At 46.1% G+C, this 23460-nt stretch overlaps 1 protein-coding gene across 4 annotated transcripts in view; it reads left to right on the top strand.

Moving 5' to 3' along the window:
* The window catches only part of LOC116955682 (phosphorylase b kinase regulatory subunit alpha, liver isoform-like), a 75061-nt gene that overhangs the window by 28730 nt on the left and 22871 nt on the right, over positions 1-23460 (top strand). For 3 of the 4 annotated variants that reach the window (XM_076053527.1, XM_032976926.2, XM_032976927.2), the window contains exons 13-25: positions 137-215; positions 809-943; positions 1551-1660; positions 2218-2362; positions 3419-3497; positions 5458-5675; positions 17255-17434; positions 18325-18416; positions 18960-19105; positions 19971-20127; positions 20452-20531; positions 21717-21795; positions 22856-22985. In XM_076053527.1, coding sequence (XP_075909642.1) covers positions 137-215; positions 809-943; positions 1551-1660; positions 2218-2362; positions 3419-3497; positions 5458-5675; positions 17255-17434; positions 18325-18416; positions 18960-19105; positions 19971-20127; positions 20452-20531; positions 21717-21795; positions 22856-22985 — 1630 coding nt within the window. The remainder of the gene's footprint in view (positions 1-136; positions 216-808; positions 944-1550; positions 1661-2217; positions 2363-3418; positions 3498-5457; positions 5676-17254; positions 17435-18324; positions 18417-18959; positions 19106-19970; positions 20128-20451; positions 20532-21716; positions 21796-22855; positions 22986-23460) is intronic. The other variant, XM_076053528.1, reaches the window with a different exon arrangement.

The raw sequence follows: 23460 nt of genomic DNA on the forward strand, positions 1-23460 counted from the left end.
CCGGCAGTGGATTGACACAACACTGTACACGTGCAAGAGTCTCCACGAAGTGAGCCCTCTCCTATGGTGTGGACTGAGCGTTGTTGCGACTCGAGTGGCGACGTGGGACACGGTCGGTGCATTTCTCTTTCGGCAGGGATTCCTGGCTCCCGGTGAAATCGACCCTCTCAACAGACGCCTGTCGACTATTCCCAAGCCAGATGTCGTTGTGCAAGGTTCGACTCCCCCCCCCCCCCCCCCCACTCTAAGCGGTGACGGCTCAGTCCAGCGTTATGCCACGGCAGGGATGGGGAACGATTTTCTTGCAGAGGGGAAATAGAGACAAAGACCAAGATTCCCCCCCCCCATATAAACTTAACAGACCGTTGGGGCAAGTATGTTAACGAGCACCTCAGAGGGCAACCAGACACCAACACATGGTCACTGGCAGAGACACTTTAGTGATAATGTTGTCCTGTGTCATGTATGCATTCGTATTTGTTTATGAACTGAATTACCTTTGGCTGTTGGCACAAATCACGTTTTCTTCTCCTTTAGTAAGTGCAAGTTTTTTGGCATGCCGTTTATTAATTTATTCAAATAAATGATCTGGATAATCTGTCGAGATGTGCACAGGGGACATTTTGCCCCCTGGGGTGCATTTAAAAAACTTCGACTAGAAAGGATCCCAGGGGTAGTTCTATGATTGTCTACTTCTACAGTGTGCTGCTCTGCGAGTGTTCTGATTGGTCGACATGTCTTGCGATGCGACGACAAAAAAAAGGGCCTAAAGGTCCCGTTTGCTTATTGACCCCCCCCGCGCGTGCAGTGGCAGTCCTGGCCGAGACGAATGAGATCAAGGAGATCCTGCAGAGCCACGGCTTCATGGTGGAGACCACGGCAGACGTCCATCCGATCCGCGTGCAGCCAGCGCGCATCCTTAGCCACATCTATGCCCGTCTGGGTGAGGCACGCATGCCCCCTCGCCACCACCCTACACTTGTTGCACGTTTATTGCCTTGGGTGGCAAGGTTGCAACGCAGTGGTGACACTCATACCTAATGGCAAGGAAGGCCCTGGGTTCAATTCCCGACTCGAGCGCCTTTCTGCGTGGAGTTTGTATGTTCGTCCCTTGTTCTGCATGGGTGACTTCTGGGTTTTCCCAGATTCCTCCCATAGCTCAAAGGAAACATACATGGTAACTGGTATCGGCCAAACATCGCAATGCTAATTACCTGCAAAGTACTTAGTTGGGATTACACATCACAGCAGCATCACACCCCACAACAAATACATTGTAAAAGAGTTTTGAGACTCAACGATGCCTTCTAATGCCCCCCCCCCCCCCGCCTACCCGCTCATATTGGCTGTCATGGCATCTTCTCCAGAGTATTTTCATTTCCTTCATTGATTCTCAACCACAAAAGGTTCACGCAAAAAAAAGTAGACCTTACCCGTAACATGCACGCACTTTAAAACACTGATCTGTTTTGAGTAGCTGGAGGCCGTGCGACCGCGTGGTGCATCGTGAGTGCGGTGATGATGGTGCTGCGAATGTCCTCTCGCTGAAGGCCGCAACAAGAAGCTGAAGCTGTCTGGCCGCCCGTACCACCACATTGGCGTCCTGGGAACATCTAAGCTCTACGTCATCCGCAACAACATCTTCGCCTTCACTCCCCAGGTACGACTCTTGTGCCAGATTGTTTTTTTCTTTTCATCGTTATGTACTATATGTTGAACTTCCTTTGCACCGCATGTAGCCAACCGTGCTAATCGGAGGTACGGAGGAAGTACAACAAACTAAACACAAAAAGCAGTTCTAAAGAAATTAGTTTTTTATCTAGATTTAGAAGTGTATAGCTCCAGTGGCTTCCTAATATTGTAAGGAAGAGCATTCCAGACAGCCGCAGAAGCACATCTGAATGTGCTAGCCAAAAGCCGCTGCGAGGATGACCGGAGTGTAATGTATTTATTTCGATTGTTGAGCCGGTAAAGCCTCACTTGAGTGTCTACTCCCTGCCATAGGAGCCTGGAGTATGGTAAAGTACTCGGTTCACCTGATGTGGGCACATTGATTCTGATTATACACAGTCAACAATGCATAACAATGCATATATATTAGACCTCCATAAGTACAATAAATATTGATTTTATTTGGAGTTGTGCAATTGCACAGGTTTGTTATAACATGCACTTGAGGTCTTCCTGGTTAATCTGCCGTTTCCTCTGCGTGTGTAGTTCATAGATGAGCAGCAGTTCTACCTGGCCTTGGACAGCCGCATGATCGTGGAAATGCTGCGCACGGATCTGTCGTACCTGTGTTCGCGCTGGCGCATGACTGGGAGGCCAACTGTCACGTTCCCCGTCACGCACACCATGCTCAGTGAGGAGTCTGGCAAACGATGTTGGCACGATGGGGTTGGCGCACATGGAAGTCCATTGATTATCTCGCCTTCGTCGTTAAAATGAGAATTGTAAATTGCATACAAGTTGCAGTGTTGGTTGGGTCTTGAGGTCAGAGCTCTGAGCTGGCACTGCTGAGATTCTGGGATCAAATCTGGGCAGCAGCCCGTGATTAACCAGGTTCTCAAGTGTAGTGAGTTTATGTTCTCAGCCCGGCGGCCAATGAGTGTACAAAAATCCATCACAATAAATTTGGCGAGTCAAATAAATTGGCAAAATTTCAGCTCTGAGAATTAAATATTGATTTGATTTTCTTGCGACAAACATTGTTCTCCGTAGCAGAGTGGGTGGGAGAGTGTTGCCCTCCACTGTGGATCAGAGGAGGGCACTTTGAAGGGATTTAAGAGGCAGCTCTGTGATATCTGGTTCCTGTGGGACATTCTCTAGCATTGAGGGTCGCGCTGCTGTGTGAAAGATCAGAATGGATCCTTCATCTCATTGTGTATTGCTGACAGCACCGTCGGGTTAACACTTGGGGGGGAAAAACAAACGACAACAAAAATATTTGTATTATTAATTCTCTCGCCCAATGGGCATTCTAGATAAATTTTTACAGCAGTATTTATTTAGGTAGTAACCTCGGGGTTGGTTTTGATTTTGTGTTGCATCTGTACAATCTGGCCCGTTAACTTCCTCCCGTTCCTCTCTCAAAGCTCACCTCTTCTCCATTGCCCATTATTTTCCTGTTCCCCTCCCCCCGCCCCTCCATTTATTCCCTCCCATCCCCTTCCCTATCCCTTACTTACCCCTCTATTGTGAACACCTCCCTTACCCTTCACTATCCCGTACTCGCCCTCTATCGCAGTCACCCATAACTCATCCTTCGCATGCCCCTGCCATCTAAATTATTTTTTTTGTTTATACTGCATATTTATTATATTAAGCGCCTCGTTTAAAGGCGCTATATAAATGTAAGATAATATAAGATCTGCCGGGTTGTGACATCCCCCTCTGTATGGTGTGTGTGGTCGTGCAGCGGAGAGCGGCAAGGATGTTGACCCTGCCGTTTTGGCCACCTTGAGGAAACTCCAAGACGGCTATTTTGCCGGAGCGAGGTAAGGAATAATCGTAACAATCGAGCAAGTAACATTTCAGATAGAAGCCCGTGTGATAAATAAATTATGTTTGAAATATTTTTTTGTATCTTGCCAGTTAATGCCCACTGAGCTATGTAGCTCTTTTTCAGAAACGACCTGGCCATAAATGATAGCTCAACAAAGTGGCTTGTGTGGAAATATAGGGCAGCCAAATACTCTGAACGCACAATGATTCTAAACGTGGCGAAAAAACTGGAGGACCCGGAGAAAAAAATCCACATGACCATGGGGAGAGAGATATGCAAACTCCAAATATACACCAGGCTTCGGGGTCGGGATAGAACCCACGACCTGTATACCAGGCGAGGTAGTTAACACCTCGCCACCCTGGCCATATGCGCTACCCTTAAGTGCGAACAGAAGCAGGAAAGGCTTCTTTCCCTACCTATTGGGCTGTGCTGACTTCTTGGGGGCCTTAACATTCTCCTATGCAGTGACAGCATGTCAAAGTATCTTAACATTCTCCTATGCAGTGACAGCATGTCAAAGTATTTGAGGCCAGTGACACGGTACAGTATTAATATAAAGGCGCAGCCTGGAAATTACTTGCTCGAACCACTCTTGGTGAAAGGGCTTTAATTTTAGCGAGATCTGGAGAGCCCCTCTCCCTTCCCGAAGGTATTTTGGCCTACTTTTGCATTCTTGCTAAAGACATTGAAAAAGGTCGGCGAAATCGCTCACACTTTCAGAATCAAAATATTTATACTGGAGGAATCTGATGAGCTATAAAGCTCTTTTTCACAGATGTCCAGTAGGGGCGGGTAAGAACGGTAGAACAACAAACAGTACGAACACGTGAAAGGAGTTGCAAAGTACAAGAAAGGTAAACAAATAACCTAAACAGAAACAATTAAAATTAAACCATCCCCATCCTACCAGGCAAAGCCCACTGATGTATTCACTTATTTTTCAGAAGCGACCTGGCCACAAATAATAGCTCAACAAATTGGGCCATCATTTGAACATTGAGAGCACCAAACTAATCTCAGTACCCCACCACATGAGAACTGCTTATCACAAACCTATTTGTAATCTTGGGTGGACAGAGATGGGGGTGGTGCGAAATTTAAGAAACCTGTTCAATGCGTTTTACATGCACTGCCAGAATTCGAAATTGAACTTGCAACATCTGAAATGTTTGATTTAAAGCTTTCGTGACTGCAGTAATTCATATTCTTAGTTCTTTCGGTAAAGTCACGTTGAAGGGAAACAATACAATAATAATATATATATATAAAACAATAAAAATTCTCACGACGTTTCGACCATAACACAAACGGTCGTCATCAGGTGTGTCGGTTTGCAACATCTGGTTGGCAAAACCAGTGTCCCAACCATTACACCACGAAAGCATCCCTACACAGTGTAATCAGCATTATCTGAGCTGACACACCCCTGACCTCAAGCAAGTGACAACGGGTGGCCAATATCACGGAGCTTTAGCCACGTGCAATGCCAGTCGAAGGCACAAAGCATGTAATCTTCATGGAGATGTAAACACACAATTTTAAAGAAGTCACTTTTATAATGTAAGAGATAGCGAGGGGGTTAGAGCATTGACGCATTTTGCCTTAGTTCGATTCCTGGCAATGGCTGACATCGATGGCGAGCGATATCTGAACCGGTCCTGAGCTATGTCCCCTCTCTTTTACCAACCCACAATCCAGACTGACCATTTAAGCACAGTATGGACAAAACAGCTCCCATGACTGTCAAGAGTGTGGTGAAGCCTTCACCTAGCAGTGGTGGATTGACAAAAGGGCCGTACGTTATTACACGACGAAGTGAGCCTCCTGTTGATGCGCTGCACGGTTTTTTAATGTATAGCTGCGCTGCCTCGTTCCACGCGATCATCTCTCCCTCTCCTCTCTTGTCGTCTCCTCCCCGCGCACCCTTTGCACACTCCTTTCCACCACAGGGTGCAGGCAGGCAGGTTGTCGGAGTTTCTGACCACCTCTTGTTACACAGCCCTGAGCTTCATGGATCCTGGTCCTGACGGTAAGATGTTTGACGATGACTCTGACGATGTCAGCACGGTGCAACACGCATGCAGCGGCAGTGGCCACTGGCGGCGCGGCAGCTCCTCCCGCCTGCACGCAAGCCCTGCTCCGCCAAGCTGCTGTGACTCAGACGAAAGTAAGGCTTTGCTGAAACTGCTGTTGTGTGTTCCCCTTTCTGGCTGCTCTGTTTCTGGTGTACGGTTCTGTCGTAGATCTCCCCTACTGACTGTGTGTGTATTTTTCTATACGTCGAATGGGATTCTGTCCAGACCTGGGGAGGACACTCAAAATTATAATTTTGTCAATGGTAATCAATCGGAAGCACAATGCGATTGTGATTGTGATTGTCATTTGAGCGAACGTCGCTGCTGTAATGATAATTTATTACTCATAATAAAGGTTTTTGGGTTAGATCGCTTAAGTATTATTTTATTGTTTCCCTTCTACGTGACTTTACCGAAAGAACCAAGAATATCAATCCCTGCAGTCACGAAAGCTTTAAATCAAAATTTAAATCAAAATATAAATGTGTCGTAACCCTCCACCACCCGACACAGCCAGTAAGGTTTGTCACGTAAACAACGCGCCAATTACGTTACTGCTTCAGCCCACCGGTGTGTTGGACAGACGGGACGTAACATTAGCGTAAGATTAAAAGAAGACTGAAAAAATATTAAATTATCTCAAACACAACTGTTGGCAGTGGCAGAACATGCTTGTCAACAAGGACACTCAATTGATTTTGATAAAGTTGAAGTGTTGTGTCAAACTAGTTATTACTGGCTGAGACTAAATCGAGAATCCATTGAAATTGAGAGAAATATAAATAATTTTAACCGCTCTGACAGCTACAGGCTGAGTACGGCCTGGAAGCGTATTATTAAGTAATTAGCGGAAAGTACCCGGCGTTGCCCGGGAAAAAAATATATTTCAAAACTTATCTTTAAAACATTACATATACGTACACAGATATTAAGCTATTCTGAAAACCGGGTAGGTCGTTTGTCCATTTCTCTACCAACAAAAAGTTATAGAAAGTGGGGGTAAATATATTCTTGGTTCTTTCGGTAAAGTCACTTAGAAGGGAAACAATAAAATAATAAGAATATAAAACAATAAAATTATTACGACGTTTCGACTGCAACACAAGCAATCATCATCAGGTGTGAAAACCACAGCAAGAAAATTTGATAAGAGTGGCGGTTTTTTTCTTAACGTTAGTACCACGGACAGCGATTTTGGCAGTTCAGATGGACTAGTCCCCCCCTCCAATATTTTTACCCCCGCGTAGGTAATATACCTACAGACTCTACATACAACAGAGTAAGTAGCATCTATCTGCTGACTCTGTAGTAGTATCTACTGACTGCACAGTAGTATCTACTGAGGCAGTAGTGTCTACTGACTGTATAGTAGTATCTACTGAGTGTATAGTAGTATCTACTGACTGTAGTTGTATCTACTGGTCCTACAGTAGTATCTACCGACTCTAATAGTAACTACTAACTCTATAGTAGTATCTGCTGACTCTATAATAGTATCCACTGACTATCGTAGTAATTACTAACTCTATAGCAGTATCTACTGACTCTATAGTAGTATCTACTAACTGCAGCAGTATTTACGGACCATAGTGGTATGTACTGACTGTTTTTTTATCTACTAACTCTATAGTAGTGTAGAGGAGTACTGCGGGAACCCAACGAGGGGCAACCGCGGGAAGGGGGCCAAGCAAAAAGGGGAGTGCCAGAAGGCCGAGAGAGGAGGGGAAGTAGAAAGAGTGAGATGTCTGCTAGTGAGGGAGGCAGGTAGAAGGAGGAGAGCCAGGTAAAAGGGAGGAGCCCGGACTATGGGGATAAAAGGGGAACCTGAAGGGGAGGGGTTAGAGACAAAGGAGAGTCGGAGAGAGAGAGGAGCCAGGTAGCAGATAGAAAGTCTCCTGGGTCGGAGAGGCAAAGGAGGCTATGGGTGGAAGAGTTTGAGGTAGCCTGGACGAAGCTCGAGGGAGTCGGGAGAGAGGGCTAAGAGACAGGGAGTAGTGAGTACCCACGACGGAACGAAGAGTGCGGATGTTGGCGTGAATAAACAGCGAGCAGCCCTGAATATTCAACCCTTGTCTCCGTCTGAGTCTACAATCCCACAGGGCATCACGAAGCACGACTCTACAGTAGTGTGTGTAGTGGGTACGGATGGAGACATGTTTATTTATAACAATAATAACAGTAACACAAGGTCCCTAACACAAGGGGGTAACGGCCACCTTCACCCGATACCCTGGGGAGGTATAGCCTCCGGGCGAGCGTGCCCTAATCACTGGGACCATCCTATATCACAGCCCTCCGGCTAGGGGGAGATCTAGGGGAGGCTAGCCTGACCCGACCCACCTAAGGTCCTCGGGTCCCGACCACTGGTCCACTCGGTCCCGGCCCTGACAAGGACTTGGGTCTAGGGGTTCTCAGGGTCCTATTTTGGGCTGACTCTTCCGTCTTTTGCTTGACAGCGACTGGCAAACCCGTTCAGAGGTCCGGCTTATATACGGTGCCCAGGGCCACTCCGCCCCTGGCCACACCTACTCTCCAGAACCTTCTGGAGGTACCTGTATTATTTGCGTAATCCCCCAGCCTCCACTGGGGGCCTGGGGTGTGTACCTCCGGTTCCGAACCACCCTCTGGGTGCCCTGGCCTAACGACGTTACTTTATACAGGCCGGACTCGCATTTGCCCCCTGTTGACCCATTCCTGGCGCTACACCGTGTCAGTTGTGGTGACGGCATATTACGCTAACAATACCCACTACAGTAGTATCTACTATCACTACCGCAGTGCATACCGACTGTGGTGGTACCTGCTTTTGTTACAGCAGTGCACACTGACTGGTGGTATCTGCTTTCACTACAGCAGTGCATACTGACTGTGGTGGTATCTGCTATCACTACAGCAGTGCATACCGACTGTGGTGGTACCTGCTATGATTACTGCAGCGCATACCGACTTTGGTGGTACCTGCTTTTACTAGAGCAGTGCATACCCACTGGTGGTACCTGCTTTTGCTACAGCAGTGCATACTGACTGTGGTGGTATCTGCTTTCACTACAGCAGTACATACTGACTGGTTGTATCTGCAATCACTACAGCAGTGTATACCGACTGTGGTGGTACCTGCTATGATGACTGCAGCGCGTACCGACTTTGGTGGTACCTGCTTTTACTAGAGCAGTGCATACTGACTATGGTGATACCTGCTTTAACTACAGCATTGCATACCAACTGGTGGTTCCTGCTATCACTACAGCAGTGCATACCGATTTTGGTGGTACCTGCTATGACTACAGCATTGCATACTGACTCTGGTGGTACCTGCTTTCACTACAGCAGTGCATACTGACTGTGGTGGTACCTACTATGATTACAGCAGTGCATGCTGACTGTGGTGGTACCTGCTATCACTACAGTAGTACATGCTGACTCTGTAGCAGTATATATCGACTCTATAGCGCAAACTACTAACTTGACAGAGTGGCGTCGTGAGGCCTAGTCCCGTGCAGAGCCCCAGGCCTCGCCTAGGTTGCCCTGCCATCCGAGGTGGCACCTTGGTAGGCTAGGGCTAGGCCGCTTCCCTCGCCCTCCCCAACCATCCCCCCGCCCGCTCTACAATAATAGTATCTAAGCGCTATAATATTAGTATCTACCGACCCTAAAGTAGTAAGTGCACACATTGGGGGGCGGGGGGGAGAAGAGGATATGACACTTTGAAGAGTTTTCCTCAGCTTTGTTTGTATTTTGTTTGCACCAACGAAGGCGTGTGCGTTGCTAGGGGCAACCCCCGGTCACCTTTGTCGTGCATGCGCAAATGCGTGCAGGGGCATAAGGAAATAAATGAATAAAAATAGCACTAAATTGTTAATTTAACTACTTTATAGTTGACGGAGGCCAAAATGGAATAGCGCTGGCTCACCACGGGCCTTATCGAAGGTATCCGGGTACTTTTTTATGTAAACACTAACCCCCCCCCCCTCCGCCTTTGATCTATGCACCTGATGGGTTCAGTGATGACGTCATCTTGCTCTATTTAAGACAGTAAGCAGGTGGAATGCTTCACTATTCTGGAAAATCGCCCGATGATGCTGGATGTAATTACCAGCGAAACGCCGTATTCAAATTGTAAACGTGGGTTTACTCTCCAACACACCGGTGGGCTGAAAGTGTAACTCATTGGCGCGTTGTTTATGTGACAAACCTTACTGGCTGTGTCAGGTGGTGGAGGGTTACGACACATTCATGATTACGCGATCTAAACCAAAAAACATTTATTATGAATGATATTGGTCGCGAAAGCCTACGTGTTAAACTGACAATTTATTTTTGCAACCAGGTCTGGTCCAATCTCAGTGTTATTTGTGTTCTCCGTCTCTTCGTCTCAGTACATTTTCTCAGGCACTGTCATTTTTATTCACTGTCTCTGTCCCCATCTTCCTCTTCTACATTTTCACGTTAATAACATTTGACTCTTGATTTCTGGCCAGCTCTGGCCCCTTCTATCCTTAGTTTTACCTTATTTTCACTGTGTTATCTGTCAAATCCAATTGTGTCTATATTGTTTCATTATTATCCACTGATTTTAACTGCATATTCTTTCTTGTCACTCTGTTTTTCAGTTGTTTTTCTTAACGTTTCCCCTCATAACTATTTCTGTTTAATGGAGTTTGTATTTTACATCTACAGCTTCATCACCTCGCTTTTTTCTTCATTTCATTCTCCCTCCGTTGATCTTTTCTCTCGCTCCATTTCACTCTCCTCATGGCTATGGCTTAGTCTGATTTCTTTGTTCGTGCTCTCTTGATTCTATAACATGAGGTTTTTACGTCAAATGATGAACTCCGCTCCAGCTTATGTAGTTGGTTATTCATATCCCATGGCAGTCTTAAGAGAATAGACGCATTTCTTTGCCTTACAAATGAAGCCATCACAATTGAGTAACTAAAATTTTAATGAAATATAAAAAATACATACAACATTTTCCATATTTGGCCATTATACGGTGCTATCACAGGGACCACATTTTTACCAATATTTTACCTTATACCGCGTAAGCCATAGAGCTCTAGTATTATTATTGTTGTGCTCGTTTATCTAGGAAAATCCTCACCGAGTATTAAAACTCTTTTTCAGGAGTGTCCTGCCAAGTTTTTGCAGTTGGGCCAATGTTGCTATGTGTAATCCCAGATGAGTAATTTGCAGAACATTTTTCAGCATTTGAGATGTTTGGCCAATCCCAGGTACATTATATGTTTTTGTATCGTTCCGGCCTTCATAGGTGCTCGCTAACAGCACTTGCCCCTACAGTCTGTTAAGGCTATACGGGGAATCTTTGTTTTTGTGTGAGTGTGTGGCAAGCGGTAGTATAGTGGTTAGTGCGCTACCCTACGAACCCAGTGAACCGAGTTTGATTCCCGCTCATGGCCCACAACACCAGTGACTGTTTATCTGAATTGGTCCTGGGCCTCCTCTAGGTCGACTCGGCCTCAATCCAGTACTGTTTGTAATTTGCGAGTTTTATTGGAGCTGAGTTGATGATTTTCCTTTATATGTTTACAGTTCTTTGTGTATTATAATATTTTGTTATGTATACATTTCTCCTTTGTATTTTTGTTCTGGTTTTGTGTTCTAGAGTTGGCCTTCATATGTGTGGTATCGTCTCAAGCCATTTGACCACTGTCAAATATTAACTTGAGCAACTTTATTATTTAATCTTCCACAGCAAGTGATGCCAGTGTGTGCATTGTGTTGGGCAGTGTCTTTCACTGTACGTAGTGTTAATTGTAAGGCAGTCCTCGACTTAAGAACACTCGACTTACGGACACCCGACTTAATAACACCCGACGTCGGAACGCCCGCATTTAGGAACACCCGCACTTAGGAACGCCCGAACTTAGGAACACCCGACTTACAAACGCCTTATATACGAACATCCATATTTATGAACCAGCTTCCATGAGATATTTATTTTTAACGTCGACTTAAGACACGAACTCGCACTTGCAAACTGAACCGCAGAACAATTTTATTTAGAGGAGTGATCCTCCACGAGATGTAATGGGTCGGTCTCGCTCTGGGAGTGAGTGTTGTTTGTGTGTGTGAGAGTGTGTGTGGGGAGCGGTAGTGTAGTGGTTAGTGCTTTGCACTACGAACCCAGCGACCCGAGTTAGATTCCCGCTCACGGCCAACAACACAAGTGGCGGTTTATCTTAACTGGTCCTGGGCCTCCCCGAGGTCGACTCGGCCTCAAATGAGTACTTGGTGCGGTGTGTAAACATTGCCACTGGGGAGACAAAGGCGGTTAGGCGTGGTGATAGCCACCCACCCCTTCGTGTACCGTGTAGGCTTTCATTGGTGCTCGCTAACAGCATTTGCCCAACAGTCTGTTAAGGCTATATGGGGGATCATATTCTTAGCTCTTTCGGTAAAGTCACGTTGAAGGGAAACAATAAAATAATAAAATATATATAAACAATAAAAATTCGTTTGTGTTATGGTCGAAGCGTCGTGAGAATTTTTATTGTTTTATATATATTTTATTATTTTATTGTTTCCCTTCAACGTGACTTTACCGAAAGAGCTAAGAATATGAATTACTGCAGTCACGAAAGCTTTAAATCAAAATTTATATGGGGGATCTTTGTGTGTGCGCGCAATTGTGGGGACTCACTGCACCCATTCCGTTAAGCACGCCAGCATCGGGACTCTGGGTCGGTGAAAATAAAACTTTGTTTTTCTATTTCTTATTTTATGTTATGCTTTATTTACCATACAATATTTATTACAGTATTACATGCACATGTACAATATTTATTCTGTATTTATGCGTTTAACAATGCTTCCTTTTATTGAACTATGACAGATTTTATAACACTGACCGTATTGGCATTTAAATACGGTGCATTATTATGTTCCGACTTACAAACCGTTGGACTTGGGAACGTGGCTCAGGAATGGAACCCGTTCGTAAGTCGAGGACTGCCATATTACAATTATGAAGGCTCACTTGATTGACTGGTTTGCGACAGTTTGCCTTTTCTCGTGTGGTCTGGTTATATCTCTTGTGCTCTTTTGTCTGCGGGCAGCTGTGCTTTGCGGTGCTGTATATTAACAGCTTATGAATGCCGTTTGCGCTAACAATCTTGCTTCCCCCACCCGGCAGCGGGACATCGTGGGTTTGTCGAGTTGGGTAATAACTGTCCAACGTGTGGTCTTGATTAAAGCTGCTCACTGAAGCTGCGGGTTGGGAAAGGGGCAATGCGAGTGATGGAGTGTGCGCGTTTAAGCAATGTCACCAGCGCGAGAAGATGAACGGCATCAAAGTGCTCTTGCAACGCTCATGATTAATGTCACCGGTTTTAATTATTACTCGTGTAAGCAATTTGGCAAAAAAAATATTTTTTTGGAAAACAAAACTTATATAGAGCAATAGGGTAAGCTAATGACAAATTCAGGACATGTTGCTCGAAGACACGATCGCTGATGTTAAAGAATAGTGATCGAGTGGCAGCCAAGGAATGGAACGCGTTCAGGTGGACGCCGAAAGGGGAGACGGAGCTATGAAATCGGCTTGTGTGCAGGCACTAGGCGGATTGTTGCATCGTTAGAGATGGTGACTCTTTGGAGATGCCCTTCATCCAGCAGTGAAATTGAACATGGCAGATGATGATAAATTCCTTTTTTAAAATTATTTATCAGTAAGAAATGTGGCATGTTATGTTTTGGAAAACAAAATAAGGACTATTATTCCGTATCATATTGCCGACTTTTCACAGTTTAGGCGATACGAAGAAATTGTTTTCGTTTCGGTGGCTGTGTGGCTAATTGGGAACATGCTCACCACTGAGCCCCGCCTGTGCGTCGCTATTGGTTACATTCATGTGGCCGCCGCCTCCACGTATTGTGGTTTTCTTGGAATTGCCAAAGTGCACAATGCAGCGGAAATGGACATTTAACAACCTGCAATGTGATTGGCAAGAGTGGCCTACTATTTGTGGGTATAGCGTATGAAATGATAAATGACCCACCACTAAATCATGCCACCAACCTTATTCTGCCATCATCATTTGTGTGACAGTTTAACCTTCTGGTATGGCCATAGTGCCATAACCAGAATCCATGGTATTCCTATGGTTGTGAATATTGCACTTTAGTTGACAGGAGTTCCACAGCTGATCCCAGTAGTAGATTAAACTAACCCAATGCTAGTTGGAGGTAGCTGTAAGATGAGATAACATGCATATATTAAACGTCGTATATAATTGCTATATCTCCTTTGGGAATGACTCCTTATGTATTAATTACTAACCCTAGTTTGGTATTGCTTTTGAGTAAAAAAAAAATAGCCACTTCGCCAAGTTATTGCATATCAAGCAAACCTTAGTGTATTGTCTTTAGTGAGGGTTTTATTTAGTATTTACAATAAATTATATGAACCATAAACACTGGGAAACATTGATGCGGTTCTTAAAAGAATTTTCAAATAATTGTTAGTTGTTATTTATGCTGGTATAATAATTTTCAAATAATTTAAAGTTGTTATTCATGCTTGTATTACATAAGTGATGCAGGTGTTTTGGAGTCCTCATGAATAGGACAGCGTTATGCCACAGCACACGTAACATATTATTTCGTGATGCTGCGTTGGTAGTTGTGCACGAGCACAATTAACAAAATACTTGACACATTTATCAATAGCACCGTGAGCTTTAACAGGAAACATACGTAACAGGTGTTGTTTCGGGCAATGGCCCTTTTTCACAGTATATATGTAGTGGATGAACACGCGCATACAGGGCGGATGGTAAAGACGCGCGAGTTATGGACAGTGGGGTCATGTCGGGCTGGGCAGGTGCGGCAACGGTGAACGGTGAGAGAGAAACGGCCCAATTAAGTTGGTATGCGATATATGGCTGTGATTGGCCGGGTGTTGTTGTCAGGAGCAGAGTGACGCCTAAGTGTCTGGATATGGGGGGTGAAAGGGACAGGTGCCAGGTACACGAGGAGTCGTGGGTACGCCGCCTAATTAATCGGTAGTTGATGGGAACGGGGATATATTCGGGGGACAGGAGAGCAGAGTTGTGGTTTCGATTTAAAGCTTTCGTGACTGCAATGATTCATCTTCTTTGGTTCTTTCGGTAAAATCACGTAGAATGAGAATAAAATAATAAATTGATAAAATAAAATAACACAATAATATTCTCACGACGTTTCGGCCACAACACAAGCGGCCTTCATCAGGTGAAGGGAGCGAGACTGTCATCAGGTGAAGGGAGCGAGACTGTCTGGTAGGACAGCGCTGTCCTACCAGACAGTCTCGCTCCCTTCACCTGATGAAGGCCGCTTGTGTTGTGGCCGAAACGTCGTGAGAATATTATTGTGTTATTTTATTTTATCAATTTATTATTTTATTCTCGTTCTACGTGACTTTACCGAAAGAACCAAAGAAGAAGAGTTGTGGTTGTCGCTGGGACTGGAACGGAGCAGGTCAGAGAGAAGACATAAGAGACAGACCAGGCTAGCAGTGGAGCAGAGACAAGGAGAGACAAGACAGAGACAAGCAGAGACAAGGAGTGACAGAGAGAGATAGAGACAAGGAGAGACAAGACAGAGACAAGACAGAGACAAGGAGTGACAGAGAGAGATAGAGACAAGGAGAGACAAGACCGAGACAGGGAGAGAGACGGAGACGAGATAGAGACAGAGAGAGTTAGAGACAAGGAGAGACAAGACCGAGACAGGGAGAGAGATGGAGACGAGATAGAGACAGAGATAGAGACAAGGAGAGACAAGACCGAGACAGGGAGAGAGACGGAGACGAGATAGAGACAGAGAGAGATAGAGACAAGACAGAGACATGGAGAGACGGAGAGAGATACGGAGTGGGACAGAGATAGATTGAGACTAGACAGAGTGAGAGAGAGATACAGAGTGAGACGAAGACAGAGTGAGACGGAGAGACAGAGTGAGACAGCGAGCGACAGACAGATACAGCAGCAGAGAGCGACAGAGGGAGACAGAGACAACGGGCGACGGAGAGAGACAGACTACGCGGAGAGACAGTGAGAGAGGGAAGGGAGCGTGGCGAGCCAGCGTGGTGAGCGAGCTGTGATGAGCAAAGAAATGATGAAGCCACAGGCGTAATGGTGAGCGTTTGTAATAAAAGTGGTGTCGGAAAAAGGAAGAAGTTGTTCGTGTGAAGTCGACCACTACATATATATTGCAGGCCAGAGAGATGGAGCAAATAAGAGTTGGAGACTGCACTTTCCGCTGTGGGGCCTAATGGGAATGCAACAGTTTTTTTATTTGGAATGCGAACATTCATCAAACATTATAATCTCATAGGCAATGCACTGCCTTCGCGGGACGTCGTGTCTATTCTATGCCAAGAGAACACACTATACTACACGGTAGTGTAGCGGTTCGCACTACACTTCGTGGGGAGCGGTAGTGTAGCGGCTAGCGCACTGCGCTGTGAACCCGGCGACCCGAGTGCGATTCTTGCTCACGGCCGACACCAGTGATGATTATTTGAACCAGTCATGAGCCTCCCCTAGGTCGACTCGGCCTCAAATGTGTACCTGATGTGGTGTGTAAACATCAACACTGGAGAGACAAAGATGGCCGGGCATGGTGTTGGCCACCCACCCCCTTGTGTGCCGTCCCAGCCTTCATGGTGCTCGCTAACAGCACCTGCCCCAATAGTTTTCTACCTTTGTGCAAATTCAACTTAAATTTGAAATGTGTTTTAGTGCTACAGGGGGAACATTCGTCTGGATGCAAGTGCATGCATTGTGCATCGTAACTTTCTCACACATGGACGACTCACAGCTCACAGATGGCTCTGCTGGGTTCGCAGTGGCTTGATTAACAGTGCAGCGCTGTGCTTGCTTTGCTTCATTAAAGTGATTGACCTGACATCATAACGTTTATCATACGGATGGTGCTTCAAATATGCAAGTGACGTACACCATAGTATCCCAAACGATCCACTTGTTCAAGACAAATGTTCCCAATGTGTTTGTCCTTTTGACTATGAAATGAAAAAAACGAGAGAGGAGAGAGGGCAGCACCGGTGTCACAACAACGCCGCCGCCGCCGACGACGACGACGACGATCCGCAGGGGCAGCCGTGGCAGGACTTATGAGGAGTCCCAGGGCATCCTGAGTGGGCTGGGAGTGGACAGCAGATTTGGGATTACATTGTGAAACTGACATGAGATTAGGAACTTCACAGATAATGTCTATACTTTGATGGATTAAATGGTATTTCTTTTCAGAATATTAAGCCTTCCCATAGAATTAAGAATTACACTGCCTTGATTACAATGTAACTTTTTTTCAGGTATGACTGCGTGTGTGACGTCACTTAAGCAACAGCTGGTGACAAAGTCACGTGCAGTAGTTACTCGAAGAAAGAATAAGAATTAAAGTGTAACCCACTTGTATGGTTATAATCTTCCGAATAGAGAAAAACTATTTTGTTACCACCTCATGGTTATTTGTCGATGAAATCGTCATGTGGGCAGGTGCCAGGTGGATAATTACATCGTCGGATCGTGAGAGATGGCAGTGGCTTGTGGGGTGGAAGGCCCTTCATCCAGCAGTGGAGTGACCATGGCTCTCGATGACGATATCTCGTTTCGCTCCCCGCCCACGTCCACCTTTTTCCCCACGTTAGCGGACGAGCACGACGAGCTGTCCGTGTATCTACGTCACCTCATCGACAGCTCGGGGCCCAAGTCGCGCCTGCCGCCCACGGCCGGCGGCAAGGCCGGGCCGCAGAGGTTCCGCGCCGCCGCACACACGATGCGTGACATCGTCAGCCTGGTGACGCACGCCCGCGGCCTCGACGTGCCCAGTGAGAATCGCCACGGTCCCCTTGGCGCTACCGATTTCTGCGAACGTGTGGCTCGTCCAAGGGTCAGCAACCGAAATAACAGGAAGAGGCGTTTTAGTTCGAATATGGGGGGGGGGGGGAACCCCTCAATATTTCAAGAGCCGCAATGCATGTGATGAACACGAGACAGTCCTTAATAAATAACGTCATGAAGCAGTCCTTAAAAAGCCGCATATATGGCTCCGGAGCCACAGGTTGCCGACCCCTGGGCTCGGTCGAGTGACAGTCCTTCCCACATGGTGAGGACTACTCGGCCTAGCAGACTTTCGTCTCATACACACTGTGCTGCTGCCACCATACTGCAGTTTACAACATCACACTCACCCACTCGTCACACCGCAGGTGACACCAATTTTCGTTCTGCTTCGTCCCTCGTACTGCTGCACTTTGGAATTCCCTCCCGTCGTCTCTCTTCCAAAGCTATCATCATAACCTTGATCCTTTTCAAGAAACGTACTTCCTCTTATCTACTACACCTTCAGTTTGTTACTCGCCACTTGGCATTGTTGGGGCTGCGCTGAGCAAACTGAAAGCTTTCATTTTTTTACAAGCAATTGCAGGTGTGCACTGAGGGTTCTCTTATTGAGTTGCTGAATTGAATACTTGGTCATTTGTCTAGTGAGTCAATTGGCAGGCTGCAAGATATCGGGCTAGCATGGCAAGAGTATGTCAAAGTGCCCTCTTAGAGGGGCTGTCTGGAGCCCCTCCAGTGGGGAATATTATTGGTTGATTTCTGTCAGGCACTGAGGGACAACACACATGAGGGCATAAGTATGCCAACTTAATGGCCAGATTGTAATAAAGAAATTGAAGTTGTCAAATGTCCTCTTGTGTTGCTTGTCCCCATGCAGATGTGTCGATGTACCTGCCCACGAACGTGCTTGTTGGACCCAGAGCAACGCCAAACCTTGTGGAAGCTCCTCCACCGGCACAGGATGAGAAGGTGAGTGAGTGTGCCCATCTCATCCGGGTGGCACCGTGGTAACGCTCATGCCTCATGGCAATAAGGGCCTGGGTTCGATTCCAGATTTGGGTGCCTTTCTACGTGAAATGTGTATGTTCTCCCTTTGTGCTTGCACGGGTCTCCTCTGGGTTTTCCCGTTTGTTCCCACGGCTAAATAAACCCCCATTAATAGTAACTGGTGTTTGCCAAACATTGCAATGCTGAAAAATTAGCTACAAATAACTCAGTTAGGATTATAAACCGCAGAAACATTGCTCCCCTGCTGCGAAAACTTGGCAGGACCCTCCTGAAAACGAGTCCTGAGACTCTGCGAGACCTTCCTGGGTAAACAAGTGATATAATAATTGTGTGCCTTGCATATCAGCCAATCATTCCATTTGCCAGTTTGTGAATGTAAAATACAACGGTAAAGCGTAGGCTGATGTTCGGCAAAATTTTCGTAACAAATATCGGCGACTCGTCAGCGCTCGGAGACGAGCCGAGTGAGTAGGCCTGCTTGTCGTATGCCGTGCCCACGGACAGGAGGCCCTGCACCACGTGCGAGGCTCCATTGAGATGCCGCGCGACGCGCACGGCAGCATCGACGTGCAGGCGCTCGTGGAACAGCTCAAGGAGTGCCCCAGCCTGCACGACCAAGTGGACATCCTCTACATCCTCTTCGTGGTCAAGTGAGGAGCGCCTCCCTCCCCCGTAATGTTCTCTTCGCGCACAGTGGAACGGGGTCACTCCTTGTCATACTCCCCGTGCGCTCTCTCTCACACTCAAGAGAGTCATCCTCGGTTCAAAGCATGGCTGTCTGTGTTGCTAGCGTGAGCCGGTTGTATGCATGTGCGTATGTTGATCTTCTTTCGCACCGTACGTAGCCACCATGCTAATCTGAGATGCGGGCGAAGGACAACAAACTCAACACAAAAAAGCAGTTCTTAAGAAATTAGTTTTCAATCTAGATTTAATAGTCCCTATTTGTGTGTGTGCTTTTTTACGGATTATTATTTCAATTAAAATTTAAGAAGTGCCCTATGTTCGGGTGATTAAGAGCTCAGAGCACAGTTACACTATTTATCATCTGAATACAGGGTATCAAAATGATGCATGCATCAGCCATTTACATATCATTGGCCTAGCATTTATTGTAGAGTGATAGCCTTTTGAGAATGACTTTCCTGTAATCTTGACTTAATTTGTCGTTTTTTTTTCCCATTTCATAGTCAAAGGACAAACACATTGGGAACATTTGCCTTGAACAAGTGGATCGTTGGGCATAATATGGTGTACATCACTTGCAGATATGAAGCACCATCTGCATGATAAATGTTATGATGTTAGATAAATCACTTTCAGAACAGGGGGATAACATACAAACTCCACACAGAAAGGTGCCCGAGTTGGGAATCCAAATCTGGGCTTTTTTTGTTGCGAGACACGAGTGTTACCACTGCGCCGCCACCCTGCAAACAAAACGTGACCGATAAACGCGACCTGAATTTTGACGCCGTCGTTCACGCGGGACGTTTCCCGGCGTCTTTGCTGCAGGGGTGCTGAATGGGACACGCGCATCTCGGGCCACGACGGCACCACCGTGCGGGACCTGCTGAGCGAGGTCTATCGCAAGGCTGGAGCCAGCCAGCAGTGGGCGCTCATCCGGTACATCTCGGGCATGTTGCGCAAGAAGGTGGAGGTCCTCGCAGAGGTAGGGGAGAACCGGCGACCCAGACTGGACTTTTGAACTAAAATTGTATTTATATCGCGCCATTCATGCGAGACCTCACAGCGCTTTGCGTAAAACAGTACAACCCTTTACAAACCCTGAACAAATCAAACTAAAAAGGATGACAGAAAAAAGGCAAAAAAAATTGACACATAAGCAAGCAAAAAAATATTTTAAGATGGACATGAAAGACTCAACTGACTCATAGTCCCTACTGTTCTGGAGAAGATCGTTGTTCCGCAGACACGGGGCCTGGCTGCTGAGGGCTCTCGCCTAGTTACGTTGTGTCTCCATCCCTACATTCAGGCCGCGACAGACCTGCTGTCTCATCAGAAGCAGCTGACGGTCGGACTCCCTCCTGAGCCTCGGGAGAAGACAATCACGACGTATGAACTGGTTTTCCCCCTTTGAGTGCCGAGTTAATGCGCTGCGGCAGGCCATTACCTCCTCCCCCTTGCCCCTTCACTACTCTCTCACTCACCCTTGGTGTGGTACACCAGCAGTGGTGAGACAAAGGTGGCTGGGCATGTGTAATGCTGCCCATGTTACCAATTATTTTCATTGTAAAAAGATGAAGGTGCATCCCTGCAAGTGCTTGCTCACGCCACTGCTGGGAGAAATGCCTCCACTGGAAATAGCTCTACAGAGCCCTTCTAGAGGTCATTTGGCCTACTCTTCTGTATGCATGTGTGTTTCGAACTTCTTTCATGCGTACTTAGTCAACTGTGCTAATCGTTTACCACAGTTCATCCCACCACAGGGACCCGCCAATTGTGACTTGCTGTGGTGTACCCATTTATATTAAGTGGGTGGACAGAGGCTGGTGGTGTCCAAGAGGCTTGCACCGTTGTTTCAGTTTCCACGCTGGCAGATTGAATCAAACCGGCAACCTCGAGTTTCCAAGTCCAGTATGCTGACAATTACACCACGACAGCATCTTTTCTTGTGATGTTCTGATCTCAACATAATTATTTTGGTGATAGTTGCGTCGGCAGCGGTGCCCAAGCCCAAATAACAAAAAATATCAACGTCCATAATCGGGTTTTTTGGATTAGAACGCCTAAATATAAATGTGTCATTAAACCCGCCACCACCCGACACAGCCAATTAGTAAGGTTTGCACGTAAACAAAATGTGGCAATTCGTAACTAGTACAGCACACGGGTGTGTTGAAAAGTATTGTTGTGGGTTTACGTGACAAATCTGACGAATTGGTTGTGTTAGGTGGTGGCGGGTTTAACGACACATTCATATTTATGCAATCTGACCCAAAAATGATCTTATGGATAATATTGGTCGCGAAAGCCAACTACATGTTAAACCAAATATCAACTTGTTAGTCAATTACACTGCCTGATGTACTCTGAAGAAGAGCCATTGCCGCCGGAGACGTCGCCTATTGTGTTGTTTTCCTATTAAGCCCAGAGTGTTACTGACCAACATGTTAAGAGTTTTCTTTTTTAATCTCAGTAGTAGAAGTGCTGCCTTACAGCCTTGATGGTTGGGAATGCTAAATTGGTGAGTTTGTGTTAGTGAGTGTGTGTATGTTGAGTTCTGTGTCTATTCCACAGGCCTCTCCCTCCCGATGAATTCACAAAACTGATATACGAGGCGTGTGGTCAAGACATAAGCATTGCCGTCCTCACCCAGGTACTGATATCGGTTCACTCCTGCCCTGCTGCCTACACTATCTGGAGTGGCTCTCTCTTGTGCTGCCGTTATTTTAGAATCACATTGCTCACCCAACAATAACAATAATAATCGAAATCCAACACATTCTGTAAATGATGAGAAAAACCCATCAAGCCAGAACAAGTGAATACACAAGTTGTATTTGCAGCCAATATGATTCAGAATTTAGGTTTTGGTTGGGCCATATTATCATCTGGCCATGGCATTCTTCGTTAGTGCCAAGGCTGCCGTGTTTTAACAATACAATGGCAGGGACAGCTATTTAAAATTTTACTTGCCCGGTGGTAGTGGCTATGCACACCTGTAATCCAGTGCTGTGAAGGTGAAGGTTGGTGGATCACACATGCTGTGAAACTCCCTTCCCATCATAGGTATTATCGAGGTGTCATACCCTTGGTTGCCAGGAAAAGGCAGTACAGCAAAATGTGAATTAAATCTGTATGGAATAGTGTTGCCACATCTCATTTGTGGGTTTTCCCCAGTTACTCCGCTTTCCTCCCACATGTAAGCATTCATTAAGTGGCTGTTAACATCTTAATAAATAGAAGACTGCATAGCTTTAGGGGAGAATTTGGTACTGGTTCACCAAGTGGGCTGCCTTTCCCATTCGTGTGTGGTTCCTCCTCGTGCCTCCGAGTCGTTCTCTCTCTTCGGGAGCGAGTGAATATGTGCGGCGGCTTGTTAAACATTTAAATTATTATTGTATCACGAAACCTTCCTCCAACTTACAAAAAAAACAGTTATGAATCATAATAATATTGGCTAAAAAAGTAAATTATATAAGTTTACCTATTTCGTGGTCAACCATTCAAGCATGAACCAGTGCTCGTGCCTGCTTAACTTCTGACATCTGGCCAGTTAGAGCGCATTCCTTGTGATTTTGTTCAAGTCCCATGAAGTGATAGTTGATCTATCGCACTCCGGAGGGATGATGGATACATTCGACATTTTTATTATCAGTGATAGCAGAGCATAGCAGGATACATAATCACCATGGGTATGTGTGTGTATGCTGTAGGAGATCATCGTGTACCTGGCGATGTACGTGCGGACTCAGCCCAGCCTCTTTGTGGAAATGCTTCGGCTGAGGATCGGCCTCATCATCCAGGTCATGGCCACGGAGCTCGCTCGCAGCCTCAAGTGCTCCGGTGAGCCGTACACGTCACACTGCCACCACCGCCGCCACAACTGCGTTAGACCCCCAGCCCCCCTCGATCACCAATTTGGTATCTCGGCTTGTTCGTATAAAAGTGTGATCATAACACCGCTATTTCCTCCTCTTAGCCCTTCTCTTGATTTTTACAAAGCTGTCTAAGCCAGTTCATCTTTCATGTGACTTATTTGTATAACTATTCAGATCAATTTCCAACCTTTGAGTGTTTTTATCATTCACTTAAGAGTCTGCTTAATAGCTGTGTCCCATTGGTAGAAACTCGTTTCGTAAAGCAGATTTCCAAAATAACTCCTCTTCATCAAGTGAAAACGTTTGTCAAATAGTGGTGGCACAGTGGTTAGTGGACTAAAATGAATCCGGTGACCCGAGCTCAATTCTCGGCCAAGGCTAACATCAGTGGGGAGTGATATATGAACCGTTCCTAGCTTCTATCATCCCACCAACCCACA

This window comes from Petromyzon marinus, chromosome 61 (genome assembly GCF_048934315.1).
Source record: "Petromyzon marinus isolate PM22_M1 ecotype Great Lakes invasive population chromosome 61, UKy_Petmar_22M1.pri1.0, whole genome shotgun sequence".
NCBI classification, from domain to species: Eukaryota; Metazoa; Chordata; class Hyperoartia; order Petromyzontiformes; family Petromyzontidae; genus Petromyzon; species Petromyzon marinus.